Here is an 18,585-nt window from a genome sequence, read left to right as displayed (position 1 = left end):
GTTAAGATGGTTTGATATTCAAGATTTTACAAAGCCGATTACTGATATTGGATTTACAATCTGAGTCTGCTCAGTAAGTCGTCTCTGAACATTAAATTCAAAAGTATTTAACCTGGCAAAAACAGTTATTGCTTCCAATCTGAACATGCTCACATACTCTTCTTGAGTTGAATTAGGCACTTTAGTTTATTTGAAAATAACATTAAACAGATTCTGTAAATAAACATTCTTTTAAAACTAGTTAACAGATATATTAGAGTCCAATAACAAATTTGAACAACAGACAGATTCAATGAACAATGGATTATGCACATGCATTTCTTTTTAAAAAAAGAAATGCATGTGCATAATGCAAAGTGGTATACAACGTAAAAAAAAAAATATGATCAATAAGTTATGACAACAACATATGTTTTTACATTGCTTTAACTGCTGCATTCCATTTTTAATTAAATCTTGACTAACAGGACAGGAAGTAATTGCTCCTCAGCACACGGAGAAGCCTCTTACTGTTGGATGTGAACATATACATCTTTGTCCCGCTGTAGAGATAAATGTAACCTGGAAGAAAAAATCATTATCTTTATGAGGTCTAATCATTGTACTTTAATGCTTGTAGAAAATTGGTTAAAAACACTTACCTTTGGACAGGTGGGCTGCTGTAACCTCTCCGGTCATCCCTGGGAATCCATCTGCCAGTCGTTTGGGATACCCTGTGTCCATCTTCTTCGTCCTCTCATCATAGCTACCCCAAAAAAGAGAAATGTAATATTCCAACAGTTTTTTTCCAAGAGTTTTTTTCAGAGTAAAATCCAAGGGTTTTTGTTTATGCTTTGGCACTTGACCAACCTGTAATACATCTTGTCAACGAAGAGAAGCGTTTTTGTCGTGGACGGCAGCATTAACTTTTCTTGCGGATAATGGCAGACCAAAGCGGCTGAGAAGCTTGGGATAGCCCGGCTCAACATTGTTTCCATTAAAAGCCCAGACTTGTCTACCTGTAAACAAAGACCAGCTATGCTAAGAGGTTTTCTGAGCATGGATACAGAGATTGTAAATGTGATTGTGGTTTAAGCATTCCCAGATTGTTTGAGAAAATACCTTTGAAAAAGATAACTTTTCCTTGCACTGGATTTTCGTAAGCAGCATCTATATTGTCCGGAGAGTTGGGCCAGAAACTCTTGATCAGTTGCGCCACACCTCTGCTTCGAGGACTATGCCAGAAAAAGCTGTAGGAAGACACATGTAGTCATTTCATTTAAACATTTTAGGTCTATATAAAAATCCACAATTTTTTTATTTGTTTTTGTGCATTACCTGTCCTTGAAGAACATTGTTTCTCCCCTAATAGTTGTAACAGCATCAAAGATCAGGTCAGGGTCACAAGCATTAGGAGTCGTTGGTAATTTTGGATCAGGTTGGATGGGGGTTCTGTCTCTGTTTGAGCCTGAAGGAAATACCACATAGTAAACAAACGACTGAATATGTTTGACACAAACATTATAGATGTACTCTTGAAGATCTTATTACCATAGAGCGACTGAATCCCTCTGATGTCATCAGAGGGCAGAGAGAAACAACCCGGATCCCTGAAGCTGTATGTGGGAAACATCAGAGCGCCAGGAACGTCGGAATGAGAAAGACCCAAAGAGTGACCAAATTCATGGGCAGCCACCAAGAACAGGACAAAACCTGCAGAGAAGTTAAGTAGAACAGATTAGGTACAAATAAGTAACAAATGCCAGGGTACTGGAGAGGAGAATATGGCCGATAGTAGAACCTCGGATTCAGAAGGAACAGTGTGGTTTTCGTCCAGGCCGTGGAACACTGGACCAGCTCTATACCCTCTACAGGGTGCTGGAGGGTTCATGGGAGTTTGCCCAACCAGTCCACATGTGCTTTGTGGATTTGGAGAAGGCATTCGACTGTGTCCCTCGCGGCGGCCTGTGGAGGGTGCTCCGGGAGTATGGGGTCCTTTGCTAAGGGCTGTCCGGTCCCTGTACGACCGAAGCAGGAGCTTGGTTCGCATTGCCGGCAGTAAGTCAGACTTGTTCCCGGTGCATGTTGGACTCCGGCAGGGCTGCCCTTTGTCGCCGGTTCTGTTCATAATTTTTATGGACAGAATTTCTAGGCGCAGCCAGGGGCCGGAGGGTGTCAGGTTTGGTGACAACACGATTTCGTCTCTGCTCTTTGCGGATGATGTTGTCGTGTTGGCCTCAAACCAGGACCTTCAGCATGCACTGAGACGGTTTGCAGCTGAGTGTGAAGCGGCTGGGATGAGAATCAGCACCTCCAAATCCGAGGCCGTGGTCCTCAGTCGGAAAAGGGTGGCTTGCCCACTTCAGGTTGGTGGAGAGTTCCTCCCTCAAGTGGAGGAGTTTAAGTATCTTGGGGTTTTGTTCACGAGTGAGGGAAGGATGGTGAGGGAAGGATGGAACGGGAGATTGACAGACAAATCGGTGCAGCTTCTGCAGTAATGCGGTCGATGTACCGGTCTGTCGTGGTGAAGAAAGAGCTGAGCCGCAAGGCGAAGCTCTCGATTTACCGGTCAATCTACGTTCCTACTCTCACCTATGGTCATGAGCTGTGGGTCATGACCGAAAGGACAAGATCCCGGATACAGGCGGCCGAAATGAGCCTTCTCCGCAGGGTGGCTGGGCGATCCCTTAGAGATAGGGTAAGAAGCTCGGTCACTCGGGAGGAGCTCAGAGTAGAGCCGCTGCTCCTCCACATCGAGAGGGGTCAGCTGAGGTGGCTCGGGCATCTGTTCCGGATGCCTCCTGGACGTCTTCCCGGGAAGGTGTTCCAGGCGCGTCCCACTGGGAGGAGACCCCGGGGAAGACCTAGGACACGCTGGAGAGACTATGTCTCCCGGCTGGCCTGGGAACGCCTCGGTGTCCCCCCGGAAGAGCTGGAGGAAGTGTCTAGGGAGAGGGAAGTCTGGGCATCTCTGCTTAGACTGCTGCCCCCGCGACCCGGCCACGGATAAGCGGAAGATGGATGGAGATTAGGTACAAGTTAAAAACACATTTAAACAAATCTAAGGAGTGCCAAGGTAATGAAGTCATTGCACTTTTTCAATCACGAAATGTGCATCTCCACCAAGTCCAGGTGAGGGAGCGAAAGCATGAGCCAAAACGCCTTGTGGTCCATCAAATGGGAAAGTGTCGCCATGATCTGTAGGAAAGATGTTTTACATTTAATGTTTAATAAAGAATTTAGGTCTTTTTTAATTCTTATAAATCGAAGAACCTGGGCTTCAGATAAGACATACTTCAAAGAAATATTGATGCAATTAATAATCCTGCTGATGCACCCATCTTCATATATGGCTGTTAAATCATGAATTAAGCTATTTAACCATTTAAAATGACAAATTCAAGTGAATTGGGATTCTTCAATTTGGTGTACAGTAATTAACAGACATATATTCAATAAATTATTTTACAAGTGCAATTTAATGGCGCCATTGGTTGGTGCAGTGTCGCACTTCACATGCAGTACCCGTTTTTTAGTTCCGCCTTTACATTGTCCAAGTGGTGCTCAATGCAAAGCTAACTGACATCCAGCTCCCCCTCTCTCGATGTAATAGGTGGAACTTGACCTAATTTAGGTTTAGGGATAGGGTTATAGGTAGGGTTAGGGTGTGGCGTGACCTTCAAACTCCACACATTACATCCACAGAGGGGTTGGACATCAAGTTCCACCCATTGGCTTTACAGTGAGCAGCCTCTACACACACACTCAATCAAAGTCCCCTTAAGGCAAGTCATTTCTCTTGGCAGAAATGTTTTCAGTCACGCAAGTACTAACAGCTCTTATCTCTTTGAATGGGGAAACATCAAATTCTCCAAAGCTGTTCGCCAAGCAAGCTTACGATTGATTGGACTAATTGCCCTGCACTAAATATCATCAATTAAAATTACTTACACTGAAGATAGATAGATGATAGATGGACATAAAAGTAAAAAGGAGGAGTAAAACTTACATTTTGTTCCAAAGGAGATCATGATGTCAGCTGTGCCTCTGTAGATATGGGTGAATCTCAAAGCAGTGACGTCTGCCCACACTTGTAGGGCTCTTTTGATGGAATCATCCACCTCTGCTACTGACATGTCAGGGGTGTAGTTCACAATCCTGAGGAAAAGGACCACAGTCGGTGTCACGGGACTGGAGGATGAACCCAATAGCAGACAGTATGCGATCACACAAGGTTTATTTATAACAAAAAACAGGGAAAACAAAGCCCACAAGGGGGTAAAACAGAGGTAAGGAAGACTGACTGACTAACTAACAAGCAAGACAATAACTAAACTAAGAACTGGGATATACTTCATATAACTCTTACTTGAAAAGAAACTCTTAGCAATAGTACAAACACAGGCAGGTCACACATAGAATGACAATGAACCGACACAGGACAGAAAAACATGAGGGGATTAAATAGAAAGCCAATGAAGAGGGTAACAGGTGATAACGGTGAAACAATAATGACTAAACAAGGATAACAAGGGGGCAGGGTTAAGTGCACATGGCCCAAACAAATGCCCATGTGCTTGTACACAAAACATTGGTCTGTCATAATCCTGCCTCAAGACTAAAGACAGACAAAAACTAGATGGCAGGATCATGACAGTCGGTTTCTGCTTCTCTTTTTTCTGTGACACCAAGAGAACTGATATTATACACACCTGTATGTGAGCTTGTTGGTCTGCCATTTGGGTCTGCCTCCAAACGTAGAGTACGCAGCAACATCTGGAACTCCACAGCGGGGCTTCTTCATCACCTCCAGTGTTTCTTGGTCCAGCGTGTCAGTGACCTTGATTCCAAAAAACCTTTGCATCTCTTTCATCTTCTCAGTCTGTGGACTGGCACTTCGTTGGAAGACAGTTTTTTTTACATCTGTTAGATTGTAAAAACTCTTCAGGTAATGCTAAAGAGAAAAAAAACATGGAATTATAGGAGGAATTGTAATGTAAGAGTAATGACCAACAAAATTATTAGTCCTATATGAAAAAAAAGAACACTAGAAGTCAGTGAGTCTTTTGTATTGTTACAGATCTGTAGAAAAGGAAGTTAGAAACACCTACCGTCGATCAGATAGGCTCCTGTAACTTCTCCAGTCAGTGCTGGAAATCCATCAGCCAGTTGTTTGGGATTTCCTTTGTCCATCTACTTCAACATCTCATTATAGCTACCAAAAAAATGGCCTGTAACAAACAAACTTATGGCCTGTATTTATTTATAGGTAAACAAGTCTGGGCTTTTAAAGGCAGCATTGTTGAAAAATATCGAAACTCTTTGGTCATTTTTTTGAGAGAGATGCTAATGGTCTTGTCCGATTCAATGATCCATGCTAAGCTATGCTAAAAGTGGTACCGCCAGACCCGGAGATCGGCTGAATGGATTCGAAAACGGTAAAACTCAGCTGTTTAACTCTGGGGGAGTTGTAAAGTATTTAAGTATTTAATGTTTATTAATTGTAGTTTATATGATGTTTGAGTGTGGAATCAGCTAAAGTTTAATGTAACTTTAGTTCCAATTTAGCCTTATTATTTACTGGTCCTGTTGTTGCACTACAGGCCAGGTTTTTTTCCTCTGTTTGGGGATGAATGATGGCGAGCTGAACTACTACGGCTGGGAGCCTACCATCTGTGCAGCATCCACTGAACAGCCACCCTACTGGTCTGGTAGGAAGGTTGTCCGCAGCCTGTTTCCCACACACTTCTCCACAGACTAGCGCTTCAGTCCCACATGCACATCCTTTTTCCTTAACGAACAATAACCTATGGACTTATCGATACAAACTCTCATAAACCTCTTGTGGGTTGTCGCGTTGGTCTTGAGGAAACCAAACATCGCTGGGACAGTTTTTTTTCTTTTTGTTTCTTGTGTGTGGCATTTGTTGTAATTTCTATTGTCATATCTTATTTGAACAATAACCACAAAGTGCACATAACTATAACTGGTTCAACTGTAGTCTGTAAATATATATATCTTTTTTTTCTATTTTCATTATTTTTGTTTGTAAATATTTTGTTTAATCACTTTTCAATACATGGTACCTGTACTAAACTTAAATTCATGTTTCTGTGTTATTACTGACTACCAGCTCCTGTAGCCGAATTTAGACTTCTGTGACCTAACTAGCCTAAACTGCTTATTTCCATAGTTATTAATTTAATTATAGCTAATATTAATGACATATTAATATTGGCTATTGAGTCCGAAGTACCCGTTACATGAGCCTATTTCCAAAAAAAGTGGAGTATCCCTTTAACATACAGAGCAATAAATGTATAAATAAATAACTATATAAATAAATAAATGTATAAATAAATAAATGTGGAAATGAATAAACGTGGAAATAAATAAATGCATAAATAAATAAATGTGGAAAAAAATATAATTATACATAAATAAGGATATAAAAGTATAAATAGTCATTTAATTTAGTTTTTTTTTACATTTCTTCGCATATTTATTTATGTATGTATTTATGTATTATTAAGTCAGGTTTGGCATTCCATACTTATCAATTTATTTATCTATTTATTTATTTATTCATTTATTTATTCATTTATTCATTTTTAATTTCTGCAGGTTTGGTCTTCCATACCTTAATGCACACTAAACCCACACTAATGCTGCGTCTCAATTCGCCTACTTTTACTACACCTTAAAAGTATGTAGCCTACTCTTTTTGTTAAAAAAAAGTACATACTTTTGAGTGTGTAGCAGAAGAGTAGACAAGCTTGGGACTATCACGTCATAAAATAGCGTCTTTAACAGTTGCTCTCTGTCACTTAGTTACACGCATCCTGTCACGTAAACTGACCTGTCAATCATATTGTCAAAGATAAAATCCTCCACATTTAATTTAATTTCCTACTGTATCGGAGAGAAATGCAATAGCACGTTGATCTCAAGCGGCAACATTCTGATCTGAAAAATGAAGCCTACCCGGAAGTGCGAAAAACTGCAATACATCGAAAATCCACTAGGGCGAGGTCCCAAAAGGGAGCAAATGTCCATAGCCCCCATGTTAAAATGTCCGTTTTCACAGCATAAATTCATGTTTTTACAGGTTGGTCCCATGGACTTTTATTGTATTTTTCGATAGGTTCCGAGTGCCTGACAACCATGAGGGCTGTGAATTTTTTTCTAACTCGTTAGTTTAGATCGTATTTAGATATAAAATTTATGAAAATAAGGGCGTGGTTAACTTTGATTGACAGCTTGATTGACAGCTGACAAGGCAGCGCCACGGAGAATGACAACATAAGAAGCGCCATTTTTTAATACAGTTGACATATAATACTACTGTTTCTGTATCATGAAATGTAGTTTTAAGAGTTTTTCAGGCAAGAATGTAGTTGTTTAAAGCTCAAATCTGTGGTTTATTTAAAGATTTATGAAAATTGTATCCAGTTGTGAGATCCAGCGATGGACCGGGCGCTCGGCGCTCACGTACCCCGCCTGGAACAGCCTTTCCTCGGCTAGTCGTTCTGAGGTTTGCCGCGCACTCTGGCGTCTCTGTAGTGGTTAAACATGAGATATAATTCGACTTGTGTATATCTAACGGGCGATTTTTGGTCTGGTAAATCTATAATTTGTTCCCTGGCCAATCGTTTAGGCTGAGGGGAAGTTTCATAACTTTATAAGCTATTTAACTTTACCGTTGTAACGTTATGGTTAGACTAGATCGAGCGCTGACTTTGTACGTTATGTTTGACTGAATTGTTTGCTTTATTTGTATAGCTTCTTGTACCTTTTACTTATACTTTTATAATAGCTAATATTGATAAAACTTAAATTTAACAAAAAGAGACTGGGTTGAGTTTGTCATTTTAAATTTTAATACAACGAATATGATCTGTAATGTTGTTTACTGCAAAATCTGTTGTTTAGTACAAATGCACATATTGCCTGGACCATATTAAAATGTTTAATATTTTTATATTATATTTAAAACGAAAAAAAGGCAGGTTTGTGTTTTATATTTTGTTTTTTTAAAAATAGGCAAACGTTATGTGCAGTGAATATAATCAATACGCGTTGCCTGAATTTGTGTGGCTATAATGTTTAAGATTTCTTTAAATGAAAACGAAAAGAGTTAGTGTGGTGTTTTATAACATATTTCGTTGCCTAAAATACACAGAGATAACCGGAGTAGCAGAGCGAGCTGAGTGACGCGCGCTGCGTCAGAAGGTGGGCGGGGTTAGGATTTCCCAAGATTTTCCAAGATGGCGCCGCCCATACCCCCCATAAACGGCTTCAAACCCGTTCTTCAGAAAGTCTATGGGTGACGTCACAGACGCTTTGTCCATATTTTTTACAGTCTATGGTTGATCTGCAGTCGCGGGTCTTTCATGCAGAGACTCTCCTCATAGTCATATGTATGGTGGCCGAGAGAGCTCAACGCGCTGCAACTGAAGAAAACACATGCAAATAGAAAAAACACCCGCAAATTAAGAAAACATCTTCATCAGTTTCACAACACATGTGTGCTCCAAATACTCACAACACAACCAAATACAGAAACGCTCTGCAAAAGTTCACAACACAACCAAATACAGAAACGCGCTGCAAAAGTTCACAACACAAACAAATACAGAAACGCGCTGCAAATAGGACAGAACACAATGGAAATGTTTCCGGGGAACCCAATAAGTGACGGACGGACGGCTGGGACGTGCTTATTGCTCGTGAGCTTCTTATACTGTCTATGGCTTTACCTATGCCCTACTCTCTTAAAAGGGCAGACGGCAGAGCCCTTGAATAGGCTACGTGCACAAGCGTCGTGACGAACTTCCGTTATTGTCAGAAGCCGGCATATCAGTTTCCGGTTTACTTCCTGTCTTCTTCCGCATCCACTATAAACAAACAAGATGAGTGCTGCTGTTGTACGAAAGAAAAGATATAATGTGCGTGACGCATCTAAATTTCAAAGAACTGTTGGTGGATCTAAGGAGCACTGTTGTGTGCCACTTTGCTCTGCTTCAAGTCGATATAACACCCATTTGAGCTTCCACTGTTTCCCGAAGGACACCAACCTTCATGCGCAGTGGCTGCACAAAATAAGGAGGGCACGATTTTCGGTGACCACCCATACCAAGGTATGCAGCCGACATTTCCACGAGAATGACATCCACACTACGGCTAAGGGTAGACGGGTTTTAGCAGTAGGCTGTGTTCCATCGTTATTCGAGTGGAATAACTACACTAAGGTGTCACGGGCCGGTGTTTGGGAGCGCCGATCTCGACTGTTGGATTACATTTTTATTAAATGTTTAATTTAGTTTTTCCACTGCAATAGTATCTAAACTGATAAAATTTAGTAGACTGATTTCAGGTGATTATTGAGTCTCCAGCAAGAGTCTCCATTCCTGCCAGACCTGTTTTCTCTATTGTGTTTTAAATGAGTCAGATCACTTGATTCTCACCTTTCGGAGCCCAGACGTTGAATAGTTAGGTTGAATGACTTTCACTGAGAATCTCACCTTTTGTTCTGCAAATGGCTTTCGGACCCAAATGGCTCTTGGAGCCTTATGCTGATTGAATTAGGATTGGCCAGACCCTCACAGTCTAGGGTGTTACCTTAACCTGTATAATCATTTACATGCTTTGTTTGAATTTGTCTCCACCTCCAAAAGTCCCTCCCCCTTGGAAGGTATATAACTGTAAATGTATAATGTTTGAGTTAGATCATGTTGGAAGTTTCTACAGCAGCGTACAGCGGAGTTCTCAATAAAGAACAACTTCTGTTGAACGCGATCCCGACTGTCTCACTGGTCTCTGCTTCGATCAAAGAAAACTTTACAACACCACCAAGTCCAGAACCGGACCTGCCGGTGTCACAGTGTCTGGTTGTGTTCCCCGTGTTTCCACTAGATGTCCTCCTTTTCCCCACGGTGTCATGCACATGAACTTCAACTCCCACAATTCCTGTCTGTGTATTACACTCAGGTGTTAATAATTGTAATCACCAGCTGTCTCTCGTTTTCCCCTCGTCATGCATGTATTTAATGCCCTGTTTGTCTTGTGTTCTTTGTGGATCAATGTTGTATGTCACACCACTCCAGTTCTCGTGGTTTTCCTTGCCTGTTTGTTGTTTTGATATTGCCTGTCTGGATTTTCGACCACTGCCTGTGTTTGGACCTTGATTTTTGGATTGCCCTGAAATAAAGCCTCACCACACTGCATTTGGATCCCGTGCTCTTTTCTCTCTGTGCGGTCGTGACAGATTGATCCACCAAGATGAAGGGATCCAGCAGTTCGGTGGTTGAGGCTCCTTCCACCATCACTCAGAAGGAGAGGAGGAGAAGGTTTCAGGAATTGATGGGCTTACGCCAACGGGGTCAAGCTGTAAGTGAATTTTCTAAAACCTTCTTCAGAATGGCACAAGACCTAGGCCACAATGACGCCTCCCTGAAGGATATCCTTAATGGTTGTTTGGACGATCCATTGCCCCAATGGGAAATGAAGGGGCTGGAAATTTTGGATTTTGTGAGGTTCACGATGTATCTCCACCATCGAAGCCAGCGGGATACAACAGCCTCCCATGCATCATCGCTGCCCAGCTCAGAGAGAGCTGCATCGCTGCCCAGCTCAGAGAGAGCTGCATCGCTGCCCAGCTCAGAGAGAGCTGCATCGCTGCCCAGCTCAGAGAGAGCTGCATCGCTGCCCAGCTCAGAGAGAGCTGCATCGCTGCCCAGCTCAGAGAGGGCTTCGCCGCTGCCCAGCTCAAGGAAGGCTTCGCCGCTGCCCAGCTCAAGGAAGGCTTCGCCGCTGCCCAGCTCAAGGAAGGCTTCGCCGCTGCCCAGCTCAAGGAAGGCTTCGCCGCTGCCCAGCTCAAGGAAGGCTTCGCCGCTGCCCAGCCCAGACACCGCATCGCCGCTGCCCAGCCCAGACACCGCATCGCCGCTGCCCAGCCCAGACACCGCATCGCCGCTGCCCAGCCCAGACACCGCATCGCCGCTGCCCAGCCCAGACACCGCATCGCCGCTGCCCAGCCCAGACACCGCATCGCCGCTGCCCAGCCCAGACACCGCATCGCCGCTGCCCAGCCCAGACACCGCATCGCCGCTGCCCAGCCCAGACACCGCATCGCCGCTGCCCAGCCCAGACACCGCATCGCCGCTGCCCAGCCCAGACACCGCATCGCCGCTGCCCAGCCCAGACACCGCATCGCCACCGCTCAAACCCCAGAGCCCAGCTCAGAGCCTGCACCTCACCGTCGTAAGCGGAGGAGGAGGAAGACCCCCGATTCCCCCAATGCCCTGGAAGTCGCTGTTGCAGAGAGGGAGGAAGCTGTCTCTGAAGCCACGGCGGCTGCGGAGAAGGAAGCTGTCTCGGAGGTCGTTGCTGCTACCGCGGTGAGGAGGGCCGCCCCGGAGGCCGTCCATGGGCTGCTAGCCCTGCCGGCCCCGCCCGCGCTGCTCGCCCTGCCGGCCCACGCTGCTCGCCCTGCCGGCCCCGCCCACGCTGCTAGTCCTGCCGGATCCAGAGCCGGAGCCAGAGACCTGCCCAGCTGATCCAGAGCCGGAGCCAGAGACCTGCCCAGCTGATCCAGAGCCGGAGCCAGAGACCTGCCCAGCTGATCCAGAGCCGGAGCCAGAGACCTGCCCAGCTGATCCAGAGCCGGAGCCAGAGACCTGCCCAGCTGATCCAGAGCCGGAGCCAGTGGCCTGCCCAGCTGATCCAGAGCCGGAGCCAGTGGCCTGCCCAGCTGATCCAGAGCCGGAGCCAGTGGCCTGCCCAGCCGACCCAGAGCCGGAGCCAGTGGCCTGCCCAGCCGATCCAGAGCCGGAGCCAGTGGCCTGCCCAGCTGATCCAGAGCCGGAGCCAGTCGCCTGCCCAGCCGACCCAGAGCGGATTCCAGTGCTTCCGCCCTGGCCGCCAGATGAACTTTTCGCATTGCCCCGGCAACCCGATGGTCCGTTCCCCTTGCCCCGACCGCCTGATGAACTGTTCCCCTTGCCTCGATCGCCTGATGAACTGTTCCCCTTGCCTCGACCGCCTGATGAACTATTTGTTTTCATCTGTTTCCCCGTTCTACTGTCTATGTTTCCCTGGTCCTCATGGAGTCTGTTGCCCCTTGTGTCTGTTTCCCCGCACGGACCTGGCCCCCCATCCCTCCCCTTGGTCCTCCATCGGGCCACCTCCCTCCTGAGCTTTTGTTTTGTTCCTTGTTCTGTCTTGTAGTGTCTGGGAGCCACTCCGTTGAAGGGGGGTAATGTCACAGTGTCTGGTTGTGTTCCCCGTGTTTCCACTAGATGTCCTCCTTTTCCCCACGGTGTCATGCACATGAACTTCAACTCCCACAATTCCTGTCTGTGTATTACACTCAGGTGTTAATAATTGTAATCACCAGCTGTCTCTCGTTTTCCCCTCGTCATGCATGTATTTAATGCCCTGTTTGTCTTGTGTTCTTTGTGGATCAATGTTGTATGTCACACCACTCCAGTTCTCGTGTTTTTCCTTGCCTGTTTGTTGTTTTGATATTGCCTGTGTAACCCAGGTCACTGACTTGATCAATAGTAATTATAATCATTTTATTTTTATTAATATCTGTTTAGTATTAATAACAAAAGAACGCAGATAAGTTAATTTAAGTTTTATATTATATTATATTACAAAAGAATATCTAGAAAAAGAAATTGGCCAAAGAAAGTTTAGATCGGATGAGGTCGGAGGTTAGCCCCGCCTCCAGGAAGGGAGTTCGTTTTCATAGCGCGGAGAAACAAAAACGAGAGCAGCAGAGAGTGTGACGAAGAAAAAGATGACGCAGATTGACGCTAGACAGCTGCATTGTTCATAACTAGAGATTCAAAATAATCTAAAAATAGATTATTTTAGTGAAAATACCATTAGAAGTCACAATTTAAATGTAATAGTCGGATGTCGGTTTGACAGACGAAGAGATTGAGACGAACGGAAAAAAGTTTGAAGTGCACGTAAAAAAAATTAAGACTGAAACCATCTAGATTGAGGCCAAACCTAAAGAAAACCTTTTTATTTTTCTCTTTCACTTACTTTTTCTTGGTGAGTACCATTTTTGCAATAATATGTGTATACTGAGTGGTTTTGAAATATGGAAAGTTATCATTTGAAATGTAATGTGACAGATATGCATCTAAAAACGCTAATTGAATCTATATTTTCATGATAACTGTGTAAATAATGTTTAAAGGTTCATAATATGTATATTTGTTAAATTTATCTATGAAGAAATGTTACATGTGACGCTAGCTTTGCTAGCTGTGTGCATAGGTTTCAATATACTAAGTGAACATGTGGTTGATTAGCATGTATGTTCAGTGCATTGGAAATTGAGTGATAAACCAGACAACTTAATTTAAACAGTTTATTGAACAGCTGAATAATGATTACTTTTGGCTTTGTTCCTGCAAGGCCGGGTTTTTTTGTTTGTTTTGTTTTGTTTCTCGTTTTCTTGAGCATCGTTGCCTATTGAGTCCTGATCTGTCCCTGCCGTGGATGACTGTTCTGTCGGTGGTTTGGACATGGCGAGCCAACCGTCTGCTTGATCGTACCTGGAAATTAAAAATTCGTTTTGCTGAACTGGTAGGACAAAACATACTCACCTTGAACTGTGCTATTTTGTTTTTTTTTCTCTTTCTGGATTTTCCCTGGATCAATCGTTGGATATTTTCATATGGACTGAACTAAAAATATTCAGTGACAACTGAACATTGAATCCGATTCCCGAAGTTGTTTTTTTTGTTTTTTTTTATACTCTGGACATTGATTTTGAATTGTGAACTTGATCTTGAAACCTAAATTTCCAAATTGAACTAAGGTGTAAATTGTGAACTGAACTACTGTCTAACTTTGCTGTTTATTGTTTATTCATATCATTTTATTTGTCAAAAGATTCAATTCAATTCATTTTTTTTTCCCTTAATAACAATCCCTAGTAATCAACATTTACCTTTGAGTCTGAGTTGCCAAAAGATTCAATTCAATTCATTTTTTTTTCCCTTAATAACAATCCCTAGTAATCAACATTTACCTTTGAGTCTGAGTTGCTTTCTTTCTTTAGTTTCTGTTATAAATTCCCTATACTCCAGTGAGTCGAACCCATCTTCTGTAATCTGGTCCTAGATATAAATAATCGCCTGTACCCACGTTATTATACCATAAAACGAGTAGCTGTGGGTTACAGGTAAAAGTTGGCGAGCCAGACAGCCAGGAGTATACAAATAAATTTTTTAACAGATTTAAACAAACAGTAAGCAATTTGTAGTCATGGAAATTGTGAATAGGGAAAATATCAAAGTTCCGAATTCAGTTATTGTCAGTGGCATAACTCTCTCTGACCTGGACCAAGAGCTGGAAGCCAGTCTGAAGGTATATGGTTCGATCAAGCGCAACTTGCTTATCGATGACCCAGAATCAGAGTACCACCGCAATGCAATTGTGGAGTTTGTTAATGAATCTGCCATGAGTGATCTGGAGCCCTCACTGCCTATGGTTATCCAAAGTATTGAAGATGCAAATGTTGCTTTCCATGTTCGTAGCCTAGGGAGTGTGTATGCCTCTGCAGTTAGTAGCAGTGCTACTGAAGAGTACTTGGAGAGCCTGCAGGCCATCGCCCAAGCCAGTGGAATGTCTCTGCAGGATGTTCTTCAAATTGAGCTGCAAAAGATCTCTGTTTCAAAGTTTCCACCAAACGAACCCTCTAGACCTGGTACTCCTGCACAAGTGATTCTAGAACCTAAAAACCCTGCCAAGGAGAGCACACCGGTAATGTCACCTTACCAGCTGAGAAGCCCTCACACTAGCGTTGCTGAAACAGTGTCTGTGAACCTGCCTACAAGTGCGCTGAATCCTCCAGGTATTCAGCGGGTGGTGATGGAGCATGTAGTGAAAACCAATGATGCAATGTCCTCTTCTCATGCCATTTTGCGTCTTAAAGCTTTCTCAGGAAGGAGTCCAAGACCGAGTACTGAACCTGACTTTGATACTTGGCGGGCCAGCGTTGACTTTCTACTTAACGACCAGTCACTCTCTGACTTGCATAAAACCCGAAGAATTCTTGACAGTCTGCTGCCCCCAGCCTCAGATGTTGTCAGGCATGTTGGTCCAGACGCATTACCAGCACAGTGCCTTGAACTTTTGGAATCTGTGTATGGCTCAGTGGAAGATGGAGATGAGCTGCTAGTGAAGTTCATAAGTGCTCTACAAAACCAGGGAGAAAAACCTTCAACTTACTTGCATCGTCTCCATGTGATGTTGAGCGCCACAATCAGGCGTGGTGGTGTTACAGAAGTTGAACGCCATCGTTGTCTTCTCAAGCAGTTCTGCCGAGGGTGCTGGGACAACAACTTAATTGCCGATCTGCAGCTGGATGGAAGGAAAACGTCACCCCCTTCTTTTGCTGAACTTGTAGTACTCATTCGTACTGCAGAAGACAAACAGTCACTAAAAGAGGAGAGGATGAGGAAACACCTTGGATTAAGTAAGCATGCTCCTGTTCCAGTCAAGTTCCGAACTACCACTCACCAACAGTCTGTCTATTGCAGCAATGTACCTGATGAGCCTAAGGATGAAGTGCAACATAACCCAAGTCAAAAGCAAAAGTCAACTAAGCCTAAAAGTAATGTTGATAAGTCTGAAGTAGATGCACTTAAGAAAGAAGTCGCACGGCTTCAAACCCAGATTTCTATGATGAAGGCTGACCCTGTTAGAAAAGAGAAGACTCATTCTGATGGGAATGAACTTTACGAACTGAAACGTCAAGTAGCTGAGCTCCAAGCTAATCTTGTTCCAAGAGTACCAGAGAAGTATTCAGAGAAACCTTCAGCTTCCAGGAACTTTCCTGTGAAATATAGATCCAGGATGATGGAACCAGAGATGAATGAAAGCACACAACCCATTTGGAATTCAGCCAACAGACCCCGTCCTGGCTATTGCTTTCGGTGTGGAGAGGACGGACATCTTGCAGTCAATTGTGAGAATGATCCAAATCCCCGCAGAGTGGAAGAAAAGCGTCGTGAGCTGAGGGACCGTCAAGCCGCTTGGGACTTGAGGAATTCCTCTAACTTGCAATCTTTAAACTGAGATCAGTCTCTGTCGTGGGGCAGACAGAGACTGGCAAAAGAGAACAATGCCCAAAGAAGCATGGCCGTCTGCACAACCAGAATGTTTATGGCACTCTATGTCATGAGTTACCTGCAGGATTGGTGGGAACCAGGTGTACTGCCAGGATTCAAATTGAAGGAAGAGAAGTCAACTGTCTTCTAGATACCGGATCACAGGTAACCACCATTCCTCGATCCTATTATGAAAGGTATTTATCCAGACATCCCATGAAGTCATTGGAGCATTTGTTAGAAGTTGAAGGAGCCAATGGCCAGGCAGTTCCTTATTTGGGTTATGTGGAGGTCAGTCTGAAGTTTCCCAAAGATTTCCTTGGTATGGAAGCTAAAGTCCCCACCCTGGCATTAATAGTTCCTGATCTGATGAACTCACCACAGATTCTCATTGGAACAAATTCACTTGATGTGTTATATGCCAACTGCACTCAAGGAGAAACATCCACCTGCAAGTCACTCTTCTATGGCTATCAAGCGGTGATAAATGTTCTGGAGAAGAGGAAACAGCAAACTTCTGTTGAAACAGTGGGGTGTGTAAAGTTGAAGGGAAACCAACCAGAAGTTGTGCCAGCAGGATGTACAGTAGTCCTTGATGGCCTTGTTCAAGTGAAAGGTCCTCTGTCTGAGAAATGGGTGTCAGTGGAGTTACCTGCACCATCTTCTTTACCTGGTGGTCTTCTAGTAGCTTGTGGTCTGCACAGTCTACCTGCAAAACAACGTATTACACAGTTACCCGTGGTAATGAGAAATGAAACTCAAACTGACCTAATGATTCCCGCGAAGGCTGTCATTGCTGAAGTTCATGCGGTCCAAAGAGTAATGGGGAAAGAGTTTTTCAAAGGAGTTGAAAGTGAGAAGATGGAGTTAAATCCTCCCATGATCCCTATTGACTTTGGAAATTCCCCTCTATCACCTGAGTGGAAGGAGAGGATAACATCCTTACTGAACTCAATGCCTGATGTTTTTGCATTGAATGATTTGGACTATGGTCACACTGATAAAGTGAAGCACAGAATAAAGCTTAGTGATGAAACCCCATTCAAGCATCGAGTTCGTCCTATTCATCCCCAGGATGTGGACGCAGTCAGAAAGCATCTACAAGAACTTCTCGAAGCAGGTGTCATCAGAGAGTCAGAATCTCCATTTTCGTCTCCAATAGTTGTTGTACGGAAGAAGAATAACTCTGTGCGCCTATGCATTGACTTCCGGAAGTTAAACTCCCAGACTATAAAGGATGCCTACGCCCTTCCTAATCTGGAAGAAGCTTTTTCAGTCTTGACCGGATCAAAATGGTTTTCAGTCCTTGATTTGAAGTCAGGCTATTATCAAATTGAGATGGAAGAGTCTGATAAGCAGAAAACCGCCTTCGTATGCCCACTTGGTTTCTGGGAATTTAATAGGATGCCGCAAGGAATCACCAATGCGCCTAGCACGTTTCAACGGCTGATGGAACGATGTATGGGAGACCTAAACCGGAAGGAAGTTCTTGTGTTCATTGATGACCTCATAGTTTTCTCGAACACTTTGGAGGAACATGAGACAAGATTGATGCAAGTACTCAAAAGACTCAGAGAGTTTGGATTAAAGCTTTCACCGGAGAAGTGTAAGTTTGGTCAAACATCTGTCAGATACTTGGGCCACATCGTATCTCAAAATGGAGTGGAGACTGACCCTTCAAAAGTAGAAGCCCTTAAAACCTGGCCAAGACCTACAAATCTGAAGGAGTTAAGATCTTTCCTCGGATTCTCAGGTTACTACAGGAGGTTTGTACAGGATTATTCGAAGATTGTGAGGCCTCTTAATGATCTTACGACTGGATATCCTCCACTGCAAAAGGATCGCAGAAAGAACATGGATAAGACAAAACAGTACTTCAACCCAAAGGAGCAATTTGGAGAAAGATGGTCCAAAGAGTGTCAGCAAGCGTTCGACACTGTCATTGCAAAACTTACATCGGCTCCAGTGTTAGGATTTGCCAACCCTAAGCTGCCATATGTGTTGCACACTGATGCTAGTACCAGCGGCCTTGGTGCAGCACTGTATCAAGAACAAGACGGGCAGATGAGAGTCATTGCTTTTGCAAGCCGCGGACTTACTAGAAGTGAAGCAAAATATCCAGCACACAAGTTAGAATTTTTGGCATTGAAGTGGGCCGTTACTGCCAAATTCAATGATTACTTATATGGAGCTGACTTCACGGTGGTGACTGACAGTAACCCGCTGACATATATCTTAACCTCCGCAAAACTAGATGCTACCAGCTACAGGTGGTTGTCAAGTCTGTCGACTTTTAGCTTTAAAATCCAATACCGGGCTGGAAGTAGGAATCAGGATGCGGATGGATTGTCAAGACGCCCACAAGAGGAAGTTCCTGATGATCTGGAAACGAGAAAGGAGAGGGAAAGAATCAGGCAGTTTGCTTACCATCACTTGACCGATGCCCCACAGTTGGTTGTTTCACCAG

General features: G+C 43.9%; 1 protein-coding gene across 1 annotated transcript; it reads right to left on the bottom strand.

Moving 5' to 3' along the window:
• Window positions 1-864: 864 nt before the first annotated feature.
• On the bottom strand, window positions 865-10,304 carry LOC311076904 (collagenase 3-like; the record flags this gene model as incomplete). Its single annotated transcript, XM_084105418.1, has 8 exons — window positions 865-998; window positions 1,102-1,229; window positions 1,318-1,447; window positions 1,531-1,711; window positions 3,074-3,177; window positions 3,989-4,137; window positions 4,692-4,933; window positions 10,197-10,304. 8 exons carry the CDS (start codon window positions 10,302-10,304, stop codon window positions 865-867), a joined length of 1,176 nt encoding a protein of 391 aa, XP_083961544.1.
• Between the last annotated feature and the right edge of the window lie 8,281 nt (window positions 10,305-18,585).

This window comes from Abramis brama, assembly GCF_963993115.1.
Source record: "Abramis brama genome assembly, chromosome: 25".
NCBI lineage: Eukaryota > Metazoa > Chordata > Actinopteri > Cypriniformes > Leuciscidae > Abramis > Abramis brama.
The sequence above is the reverse complement of the archived record's forward strand: the minus strand, read 5'-3'. Positions and strand labels throughout refer to the sequence as shown.